General features: G+C 57.9%; 3 protein-coding genes across 3 annotated transcripts; all 3 read right to left on the reverse strand.

Annotated features, from left to right (window-relative positions):
• Window positions 1–92: 92 nt before the first annotated feature.
• GMORB2_6767 (Eukaryotic aspartyl protease) lies at window positions 93–1,704 on the reverse strand (the record flags this gene model as incomplete). Its single annotated transcript, XM_035468735.1, has 2 exons — window positions 93–1,373; window positions 1,507–1,704. The coding sequence occupies 2 exons, from the start codon at window positions 1,702–1,704 to the stop codon at window positions 93–95; spliced, it is 1,479 nt and encodes a 492-aa protein (XP_035321869.1).
• A 2,287-nt stretch (window positions 1,705–3,991) lies between these two features.
• Window positions 3,992–7,278, reverse strand: GMORB2_6768 (vacuolar protein sorting-associated protein 18; the record flags this gene model as incomplete). The annotated part of the gene is made up of 2 exons (XM_035468736.1): window positions 3,992–4,076; window positions 4,253–7,278. 2 exons carry the CDS (start codon window positions 7,276–7,278, stop codon window positions 3,992–3,994), a joined length of 3,111 nt encoding a protein of 1,036 aa, XP_035321870.1.
• A 1,075-nt stretch (window positions 7,279–8,353) lies between these two features.
• Window positions 8,354–10,259, reverse strand: GMORB2_6769 (Methyltransferase domain; the record flags this gene model as incomplete). Its single annotated transcript, XM_035468737.1, has 3 exons — window positions 8,354–8,359; window positions 8,821–9,787; window positions 9,910–10,259. 3 exons carry the CDS (start codon window positions 10,257–10,259, stop codon window positions 8,354–8,356), a joined length of 1,323 nt encoding a protein of 440 aa, XP_035321871.1.
• Window positions 10,260–10,819: the final 560 nt, after the last annotated feature.

Consider the following 10,819-nt stretch of genomic DNA (forward strand, 5'->3'; position numbering starts at 1 on the left):
GACTGAAGAATCAAACTCGATGATACATATATATATATATATATATATATATATATATTATATATATTATATATATATTTTTAAGACCTCTATTAGATCAGAAAGGCGACGATCCCGCAAGCGACAACCGACACGACGGTAGCAGCGACAGGTGCAGCGGCGAGGATACCGGCAGCGCTGTCACCGTCGTCGGTATCGTTGAGGCTGTTCCCGGTAGTGATGTTCATGGTGCCGGTGGCCTGGGCCTCGGAGGGCAGACCGAGGGTGGCGGCGATGGACTCGCTCGCGTCGGTGGCGGAGGGGACGGCGTCAGCGCCGGAGCCGATCTCGACGATGTCGCTGTCGGTGGCGTCAAAGTTGCTCTGGGCCAGGGAGATCTCGTTGTTGTCCAGGTCGAAGACGACGTAGGCGCTGCGGAGGAAGGTGTCGCCCAGGACGGACGAGGACGAGCCCGAGGGGGCGATGCCAAAGGTGCAGATCTGGTTCTCGGCCGTGTCGGCCGACGACTCCGAGGTGGAGGAGATGACGAGCTCGTCGATGGGGACGCTGACGACGGCGGGCTTGTCGAAGTGGAAGGTCAGGTTGGCCGACTGCCTGGCCAGGGCGCACTCGACGACGGCCAGGCCGGCCTGGGAGTCGTACTGGGCGCCGACGGCGTCGTAGATGGCGGCCGTGAGCTCGTCCGGCAGGTAGGTCAGGGAGCTGCCCGAGTCGAGCAGGACGGCGAGCCCCATGTCCTCGGCCACGGTGCTGCCGGCCAGGTCGAGCTGGCTGAGGGTGAGCCAGAACTCGCGGAAGACGGGCTGGCCGTCGCTGTCGGTGCCGACGCTCTGGATCGGCAGCGTCACCAGCTCCCCCGTGTACTGCGACCGGTCCACGCCGCCGAAGAGCAGGCTGCCCGTGCTGGCGTCCAGGTCGTCGAGGTAGAGGCTGTAGGCCGTCGAGGCGATGACGCCGTCCGACACCAGCCGGGCCGGGACGTTCTCGTAAGGGGTCATGCCCAGGTTGGCGGCCTGCGCCTCGTTGGTCCGGTAGCCGATGCCCATGATGTTGTTGGTCGACGTGCTCTCGTAGCCGATGCCGAACTGCAGGGCCTTGATCACGGTCCCGCCCACGTCCACCGTGTCGGTCGCGTAGTCGCCGGCCGCACCCGACCCGTCCACGTACGTGATGTTGAAGTCGTCCCGCACGAAGCTGTAGGTCGACGAGGCGTTGACGCTGTACGACCCACCCGACGCGCACGGGTCCGTCCTGCGCTCGCACAGCGTCGAGGACGCCGCGTTGACCCACAGGTCGCTGCTGCCCGTGTCGATGTCGACCCGGAAGCTCTGCTTGGGCGTGCCGATCGTCATGTTGAGGGTATACAGCGCTTTCTACAGTTGGTCGGTGTTAGTCATGGTCCCTGGTTCGGTACGGATATGTATGTATGTATGTGTGTATATGTATGTATGCGTGTGTGTGTGTGTGTGTGTGTGTGTGCATGTGTGTGTATGCGTGTGAACATACTTGGTTGTCCAGAGTGGCCTGCACAGAGTCACGCTTGCGGTACCTGTTCCGGTCATGAGCCACCCGGTCCTCGATCTCGTTACGCTCCAGGTCAAACTTGACGACGCGAGGGGCATCCTGTCCACGTTCGCGGAGGTTGATGGCTCCAGCCGTGGATAGCAGCAGCGATGAGGCTGCCAGTATACAAGAGGAGCGCATCGTATTTGTGTGTGTGTGTTTATAGCCTTTGGTAGCTGTAGTTGTAGCTGTAGTTGTTGTCGATGTTGTTGTTGATGATGACGTCGGGTATTACAAGTCTCTTGGCTGCAAGTTACCAAGACCTCTCGGGCGTCTATCAGATGGTTCTGGCTCGATGTGATATATATATTTGGAACGAAGAAGGAATGATTAAGTAGGAGGAAGAGAAGGGGAAGAAAAAAAAAGAAAGGTTTCCTGAATGGGGAAGGAGAAGACAAGGCCTTTATCTAGCTTGAAATGATCAGAGACAGGATACTATTCTGACAATGTGGAACCCTTGTCTTGCCGGGTTCGGGATCATCGGTTGTCGTCGCAGGGGAGGGGGACGAGGAAGAGGAGGACGACGACGACGACAGCGGGAACAATATATCCACCCCCCCTTCCTTGACTCGTGAGTCGTATTATCCTTCTCTCCGAACTAGGGATGGGTGGCCGCGTCTTCCCTAGACTCTGATGGCCACGATAGGTTTGCCATCGCGACCCTCAACGTCTCATTGGGGGGGGGAAGCAGCGTTACGTGGGCGTGCCGCGATACCGTGAGTACCCCTTTACCCTTACCCTGACCGGCCACCGTAGGGCCGGGGCCTGTTTGCAGGCACTAACTCGCATGTACGGCACCCAGCGTGTGGTTTGCTATTCGAGGCCGAAGAGGCATAATGCGTAGGGGTCATACGTAGTCGTACTATGTGTGGGTTGTGTGTGTAAAGGACTAAAGGCAAGGAGAGAGAGAAAGAGGAGGGGGGGGGGGTGGTTGGTTCCACCAGTATTCGTCATCGTCGTGGCAGCGATCTTTTTTTTTTTTTTTTAAAAAAAAAAAAGAACCCCTCCCCTCCCCAAGTGCTAATACGGAGGTACAGCCTACAAGTGATATGACAAAATACTCGTACTCATTCGTGCATTTCTGAGACGCGCGGCCTCCTTTTATCTCATGTGACAGGGTGCTGCTTTTCGCGACCCAAGTCGGTCAACCGGTTCCGGGTCGACGAGATGTCGACCTCGTGAATGGGTGGGCAGCCGCCAACTCTGGAGGATGCTTGCAGTGAATGGATGGGAAACTCTCCTGTTCTCTCTCTCCCGTGAGCGCTGAGACGGAGAACGAGACGGAGCACTGGGGGGAAACGGAACGAGAAAATCGGCAGAGGTTTGCCGTGAAGCGTTAGGGAATAGCATGCCCCCGGAAACATTCACCGTGCCAAGGAGAAGCCTCGTTCTGCCTCATGTCTCGAATGTTGGCCGCCAATGCCGTCGATCCGACCCTCTTGTCAGGCCGCCGGGCGGTTCTGGTTCTGTGTCAGATTGTGATATTATCTGCACAGGCTAATAGAAATATCCACAGGTATTTATCCTACCCCGTATTTACTCTTTTCAGAGCGTACGGGTACGTACATGTACATATGCGTACCAACAGTACGGAGTATTATTAGTATATCATTTGTACGTACTGAGCTGTATGCAGAGTCTCGGATCGTGGCTGTGCGAAGCCCCAAACTAGAGAGGCAGCCTGCTCCTATTATCATTAGTCAGCTCTTCTGTGGCTATGTATTGTGCCCGTACGCAGCTACCTCCCTCCGTATTATGGGTAGGAGTCATCTGGTACGAGTCGTCTGTGATAATCTACATGTCAGTACGGATAATACCTGGCTTGAGTAATTGTTGGTACCGTTCTCATACGCGTGTGAGGGTCATGTAGACAATACAGATGCGTTAGGCCCTTCAAAGGAAGAGCCGCGGCAGTTGTACTGATCTTACTTATTCTATCTATCTAGCTAAGGAGGGGGGAGAGGTGAGGCCGTAGACAGATCCCCGATCTGATGAGGTTTGCCTAGAGGCCTGAGGCTGAGGTCCGGACCGGAATAACCATTATGCGGCATTTGCTAGTGTCTGTACAAACAGTAATGATACTTTGTGATACGTACTCCGTACGTGTCAGACCGAGCAAGGATCATGATGGAACCGCATAGATCCCCTGATAAATAGCCAAGTCTTTTTTTTTCAATTTTTTTTTTTTTTCAAGAGAAAAATAAAGACAAAGAATAAAATTTTTTCCGGTGTATAAACTCTCTTTATGGCGCCACTATCAAATGTCCGACTATGATCTCATTGATCGTTACTCGTATACTTGTGAGATGGAATGACGTAAAATCATTCAACTCCCAACTCGAATGCAGCAGGTATATCTATCTACATATTATAAACGGTGCTCGGACAGCTCTGAAAAAGTCTGAAGAACAACGCTTCTCAGGGTCCCTTAGACAGTCCATTCTTCGAGATTGTCATTGCTGGTGATGAACGGTTCGTCGATTCTCTTGATGGCGAGATCAGAGCAGAGGATGCTGTGAGTAGTAGTCAGCATCTATGATCAGGAGGAGGAAAAGAGAGAAGAAAAGAGAGGGAAAAGAAGGGTGAATGGAGAAAGGAAAGAGTGAGAAGAGAAGGGACAGAGAAGATGACAAGGTTAAAAAAAAAAAAAGTAAAAGTAGAAAAAAAAAAAAAAAAAAAAAAAACTTACCAAGCAGATGCAACCAGGGAATCCAGCTCGGCAACGACAGCATCCCTCTTGTCCCCCTGCGTCACGGTCCCCCTGTGAATCTGCATCTGCAGATCCCTCATCCTCGACGACTTGGCCACGCCCGACTGCTCGAGCACCCTCTTGCCCAGGCAGTCCGAGTGGAACGAGTGCTGGCAGGGGAAGACGAAGAACTGCCTGCTGACCAGCGGCAGCCCGCAGGCGTAGCACCTCTCCCCCGGCGTCACCAGGGCGTACCGGTGGTCCAGCGCCGCGATGTCGAGCTTGATGTTGGCCGCCGTGGCCGACGACTCGTCCATGTCGCGCCTCAGCCGGTCGATGCTCCGGCTGTACTCCTCCAGCGCCGAGCAGATCTCCTCCTTGAAGTCGTCAATCACCACAAAGTCGGGGAAGAAGGGTATCAGGTCCTCGATCCGGATCAGCTCGCACCGGCCCGCGAACTCGATGGCCGTGCGGATCCCGTCGCCCGTCTGCGATATCACCTTGCGCGCCACCGCCAGCCACAGCCGCTTCCGCAGCGTCGGGTTCGACGTCGGCCGGTCCGCTATCACCGCCGCCAGGTCCACCTCGTTGTGCGACAGGGCCAGGTCCACCGCCTGGAGGTACTGCCCCATGCTCGTGTAGATGTGCACGCACGACAGCGTGCGGTGGTGCTGGATGCACAGGCGCAGCGCAAAGTCCGGGTCGTAACGTACGTCGGGGCCGCCACCGCCGCCGCCTTTGGCGTTGACGTTGGCGTTGGCGTTGCTGCTGTCGTTGTCGCCCTGCGCTTGCAGGTACGACAGCAGGCCGGACTCGTCCCGCGACGGGTGCGACGCGTACATTGACACGAGCGTGTTGTGCACCGCCGGGTCCCGGCTGTCGACCTGGTACACGAGGTAGTTGAGGTAGCGGATCGCCTGGTTCTGCGACGTCGGCCCGCCCGAGAAGGCAGCGTTGTACTCCAGCAGCGCCGGGATGAGCCTGCGCGGCTCCAGGTCCGGGTGCCGCATCAGCACCTCGACCGTCTCCTGCGGCACGTGCGTCATGAGCACGCTGCTGTACCGGTAGAAGACGTCGCGGTCCGTCTGCCGCTTGAGCACCCCGAGCGCCTCCGCCCACCGCTCCCGCTGCACCCAGTACGACAGCACGTAGTTGTAGTCGCCCACCGCGTCGGCAAAGTACAGGAGCTCCTCCTCGCGCCCGTGGCTGCTGATGACGTCGTAGGCCGTCCGCACGTCCAGGTCTGCCCTGTACCGCGTGACGAATTCCCGGAACTCGCCCCGGACCTGGCCCAGGAGCTTGCGCGACTCGTTGCTGCTGTTGCCGTTGCTGCCGCCCGCGCCGCCGGGCGCCGCCGCCATCTCGGCCTGCGCGCCGATGCCGATGGCGTCGTCGAGGGAGTTGAGCTTGGCCATGAACACCTCCACCAGCCACCCGGCCAGCATCATGCGCTGCATGACCGACGACTTGGACGTGGCCGCCAGCCTGGTGAGGAGGAAGCGCCGCAGCGCGTCGGGCTGGCCGCTGTCCATGATGCCGAGTGCGATGTCCTCGAACGGCTTGTTGCTCCGGCCGTACACGACGGCCGCCTCGCCCCAGTGCCCGCCCCCGGCCAGGTGGTCCCCGTAGGCGGCGGCCACCGTCTCCTTCTGCGACTGGGTGCGCGCGTGCCGCAGCGCCGGCTCGAACTGGCGCTGCTTCATCAAGATCTCCCAGATGTTGCGGTCCTCGTCGCGCACGACAATCTCGAAGATCTCATCCGACGTGAACAGCCAGAACGTGTTCTTCTGCAGGTCCACCGAGAAGCCGACCGTCTGCTGGCCCGCGCCCAGCACGTCGTGCTCCGAGACCACCTGGCCCGTCAGCCGGTTGGTCGCCACCACCCTCCCCCCCACCAGGCTGATCATGTGCCACTGCGTCAGGGCGATGGCCTCGATGGCCTCCGACGGGGGGGCCGTCCTGCCGCCGCCGCCGCGTCTCTCCGGCCCTTCAGGCGCGACAATCTGCGCCCGAGGCAGCATCTTGGACTCGGAAAAGACCCTGGCACCCAGGTTGTCGCTGCCGTTCCCGCTGCTGCCGTCCTCCGCCGCACCGAGAAGGAGCTTCCCGTGAAAGACGCCCTGGGCGGTGAGCCACGCGTACGCGCGCTCGAGCGGATGCGAGCCGCGAGCATCGTCAGCATCAACCGGGGGGTCGGGAGACACAGCGAGCGAGGACGAGTGTCCGGCAGCCGCAGTCGACGACGACGACGACGATGACCGCGACAGCTCGTGAACAACAGGCTGCTCCCCCTCAAATAGGCGAGTGTATATCGACCCTGACCCGTCGCGCGACGGGCCAACCTTGCCCGAAAGATGGAACAGCCGTCCATGCGTGGCGATGAGGACCCTCCTCCGGACGTCGCCGCCGCTGCCCCCGGGCAGATTATCCACCCACAGCCCCGTAACGGGGCCGTCCGGCAAGCGGTGCAGATTCTTGAGCTGCTTCACCTCCTTCTTGTAGAAGTCGGTCGACGTCTCGATGCTGGCCTCGTAGATGTTGCCGTCCGCAGCGCCGAGGAGTATCTCGCGCGTCGACGCCGTGGGCAGCTCCGGGTTCCACGCCACGCTCTCGATCGGCACGCCGCGCAGCCTGCTCAGCGGACGCGGCTGCCTGGACTGCGAGTGAAGGTAGTAGTTCTCCCCGGAGACGGTGCAGACGATCAGGTGAGAGGCCGTGGGATCGAGGAACATGCGGCGGATGACTCCACCTCCGGCTCCACCTTGGTGATCTGTCGATGACGCCGACTTGCCCGACCGGGGGAGGTCGATGTCGTCAATGTCCTCGGGTCGGTTGAGGTCGATGCGCAGGATGCGCCCGTTGGTCAAGGCAAGGACGATGACGTTGTTGGCCACCTGGGCGGCCGAGAAGCCCGCCGCCACCGAGAATTGAAGCTGTACGCGCTCGACGGTGAAGATGGGCAGGTCTTCTAGGTCGGATACGCCGCCGTTGGCCGGGACGAAGCCTTCGCTCAGGTCCAAGGCCATCTCTTCCTCGGTCTTCTTTCCCTTGTCTTTTTTCTCTCCCCTCTGTTTCCCCCCATCTATTTTCGACCCTCCTTTCCCTCTGTTGACTCCTGTCTTGCCCTCCTCGTCGCTATGCTTGGGCGTGAGAGGGGGAGGACGGATGGGTTATGAGGGCGTTGGCACAAGCTCCTCCTTCTCCTCCTGTCGACCCCTGCGTCGAGCGGGTGTTTATGTTGTCGATATTTTCCTGGTACTCCGTCGTCCCTCTTCGTCCGGTTCGTATATGCGTTTGTTTTGCTGTCGTCGCAGCGCCGCTGAAGAGTAGAAGACTGCAAAAGAGCGGGCGTTGTACTCGTGACGGAGTCGGAGTGCTGGAGGTTGGGGTTGGGCGGGACAGGTACGCAGCCCACTGTTCCCACAGGTAGGGTAGGCGGAGAGAGCTACTGTAATTACAGCCTACAGCCTACAGCCTACAGCACCTACAGCACAGAGAGCTTATACGAGTATGTAATCTGCACAGACGACGCCCCGAGCTTACAAGATCAACGTCATCACAGTTCATGACATAGAAAAAAAAAAACCCACATCTTCTCCCTTTCTTTCTGATTTGTTCTCATTTGAATTTTTTTTGGTCCTTCCATCATGATATCACCTTCCCTTTGCTATACTGTCCATGCTAGTTCTTTCACTATTATATGATTGTTTCATCGTATTCGCATCTTCACCACCTCGTCTTTACTTGCGTGCTTAAACGTATTCACCGTGGCATAAATAGAGAGTGTATATGTGTGTAAAAAACGAGACGCTAGTATGCCTCTATGAAAAAGAAGAAGGGAAAAATGGTACTCCAAGAAGAAGAGGGAATCTTTGTTCTTCTATAGAAAAAGAGAAACACCCGGATTCTAGTGACTGTTCTTCCTTTTTTTTTTTAAAAAAAAAAAAAAAACTCAGACCCAGAAAGGGACAGGATATAAGAACAAGAGTGTGAAGAGTTCAAGGAGAAGAAAGGCAAAACGAGAGAAACGCCGCCACCCGAAAAGAGAAAAAACGCCCATAATGTGCTGAAACCATTGTTGTATCCCCCCCCCCCCTGGAATCATGACTTTTGGGGTGAGCAATATATGTAGTGAAGATGTATACGGAAAAGAAAAGTATTCGTGCCTGGTACACACATGGAAAGAAGGGAAGATGACGGGAGGGAAGGAATGAAAGGTGATGCGAAGGAGAAGAGAAGAGAAGAGGAAGGTGAAATAGAAAAAGATGGGAGGAAAAAAAAAAGAAGTAAAGGAAGGATGAGGGAAGAAAAAGAAAAAGAAGAGAGAGAGAGAGAGAGAGAGAGAGAGAGAGAGAGAGAGAGAGAGAAGAGAGGAACAACCTTCTGATTCATCCGTCATCTCCCGGTAGGGTGGTGGCAGTAGCGGCAGGATCGGCAGGTAATAGAGGAGCAGCAGTAGCAGCGGTGCTCTCTGGTCGCCGTGTACTCGTGACCGGTCGCTGATCCGACTCTGATTCCGAATCGGGAGAGTGAGAGTGCGGATGAGGGTGAGGACACTCGCGATGCACCCCCGTAGAGAGAGATGCGGACCTGGACCTGTCCCTCATCTGCGGCGGGGGACCCGTAGACTCCGGCGCATCTTCGGGTTTCCTGGCGACGATGACGACGGCCTTGACGACCAGACCCTCCGACTTGGCCGGGTCCTTGGCCAGCTCGGCCATCTCCCTGGCGACCGACTCGCAGGCAATCTTGCACTCGTCCGGGTCCCAGCCCATCTGTTCGGTCAGCAGGCGCAGGCACCCGGCCTCGAGGGAGTCGAGGCAGGAGATGAGCCAGATCTTGCCGGCCGACTTCTCGGCGACGGAGATGGGTATCTGGTACTCCGTCACGCGGACGTCGACGAAGCCGGCGTCCATGAAGAGGTGGGGGTCCAGGTAGGCGGGGCCCCGTCGACGGCCAGACCTGTCGGCGGCGATCTCGAGGTCCTCGAAGAGCCGGTGGATGGCCGAGTCCGGGGAGAACTGCTGGGCGAAGCGCATCTCGCTCTCGGTGGCGTCGAAGTCCTGCAGCTCGATCCACCCGCCCGGCTTGAGGGAGTAGTAGGCGCACTCGTAGATGTAGCGCCAGTCGCGGAAGGCGCCCATCATGGTGCGCAGGTGGATCAGGTCGTACAGGTCTGGGCTGCGGTCCCACTCCTCGGCGTCCTCGATCTCGAAGAAGACGTTCATCGGCACACTGCTCGTCTCGGCCACGGCCGCAATGTCGGTCCCCACCACCTCGCAGTCGGGGAAGGTCTCGGCCATCTTGATGGCCCACTCGCCCGTGCCCGTGCCCACGTCCAGTATGTGCTGCGGATTGTCCAGCTTGACCGTCGTGTGCTCGCCGTGCAGCACGTGCAGGAACACCTGGTGGTTGAGCGACAGCCGCAGCTGCTCGATCTCATCGATGGGCATGAACCACTCACGGCAGTACAGGCGGTCGTGGATCTCGCGGTAATCGAGGTCCTGCGCCCATAGGGAGCGGGTTGAGGCCGCTCTGTGAGGTCAGGGGAGGGGAGTGGGGGGTTTCTTTGTCAGCAGAGCGGTCCCAGAGAGCGCTTCCTCGCCATCCTCCTCTCGCCTTGTCGTCCGCGACAATACTAGGGCACGACTACTCACAGATCTGAATTCCCTGCTAGCGACTCAGTCGTCAGGTACGGCGTTTCGGTGCGATAGGTCCTGGCGACGGGCGGGTAGTTCTGGGCGGCAGCAGCGGCGTGGGTATGTGTGTATATGGATTGGAGGTCTGTGTCGTCGTCGTCCTCCTCCTCCTCCTCACATGGGTCGTCTGCCTCGATGACATCCTGCATGACATCGTCTTCCGGGTCGTGGTCTGCGGTGGAGTCGACAGCGAGGTCGAGAGGGTGGTCGTGTTGGCCCTTTGCCGCGGGGGTCATTGTCGGGAGATGGTCGAGAGCCATGGCATGGTCTTCTTCATCGTCATCGTCCGTGTTGTAGACGCTCGTCATGGCCGTGTGGGAGCGGGAGCGGGAGCTCTCGCTAGTGTCGCGCTCACTGGCGGTATCGACACTAGAAGAGGTTCTGCTTCGGATACTGTGTGGTGGAGGGGACTGAGGTAGGATACGATGATTGGAGGAGGCGGTGTTACTAGCAGTACTAGTAGCGCCAGTAGCAGCAGTAGCAGCAGTAGCAGCAGTAGCAGCCGTAGCAGCAAGAGCAGCAGTAGAAGTATCGTCAATGTCAATGGCAACGTCGTTGATGGGAGGGAAGGGGAGATGTGACGGTGGCTGTCTTAGATTTGTGCGATTTTTGACGTTTTGATCGTGTTTGTCGTGCCTCGGTGGGCGTCGTCTTCGGGCCATGGAGGGTTGAGTCGGTCGAGTCGGTTTGAGTGGTTGGTGGTTGGACAAGAGGGACAAGAGGGACAGAGGAGGGGGGGCGAAGGTGGAGGAGTAGTAGTAGCAGCAGTAGTAGCAGTGGTGGTGGTTGGTGGTGGTAGGTTAGTAGTAGCTGGGCTAGCTGAAAATAGAGCTGAAAAAAATATAGAGAGAGAGAGGAAGGGGGGAGG

Source organism: Geosmithia morbida, assembly GCF_012550715.1.
Source record: "Geosmithia morbida isolate 1262 chromosome Unknown scaffold_6, whole genome shotgun sequence".
In the NCBI taxonomy this organism is placed as follows: domain Eukaryota; kingdom Fungi; phylum Ascomycota; class Sordariomycetes; order Hypocreales; family Bionectriaceae; genus Geosmithia; species Geosmithia morbida.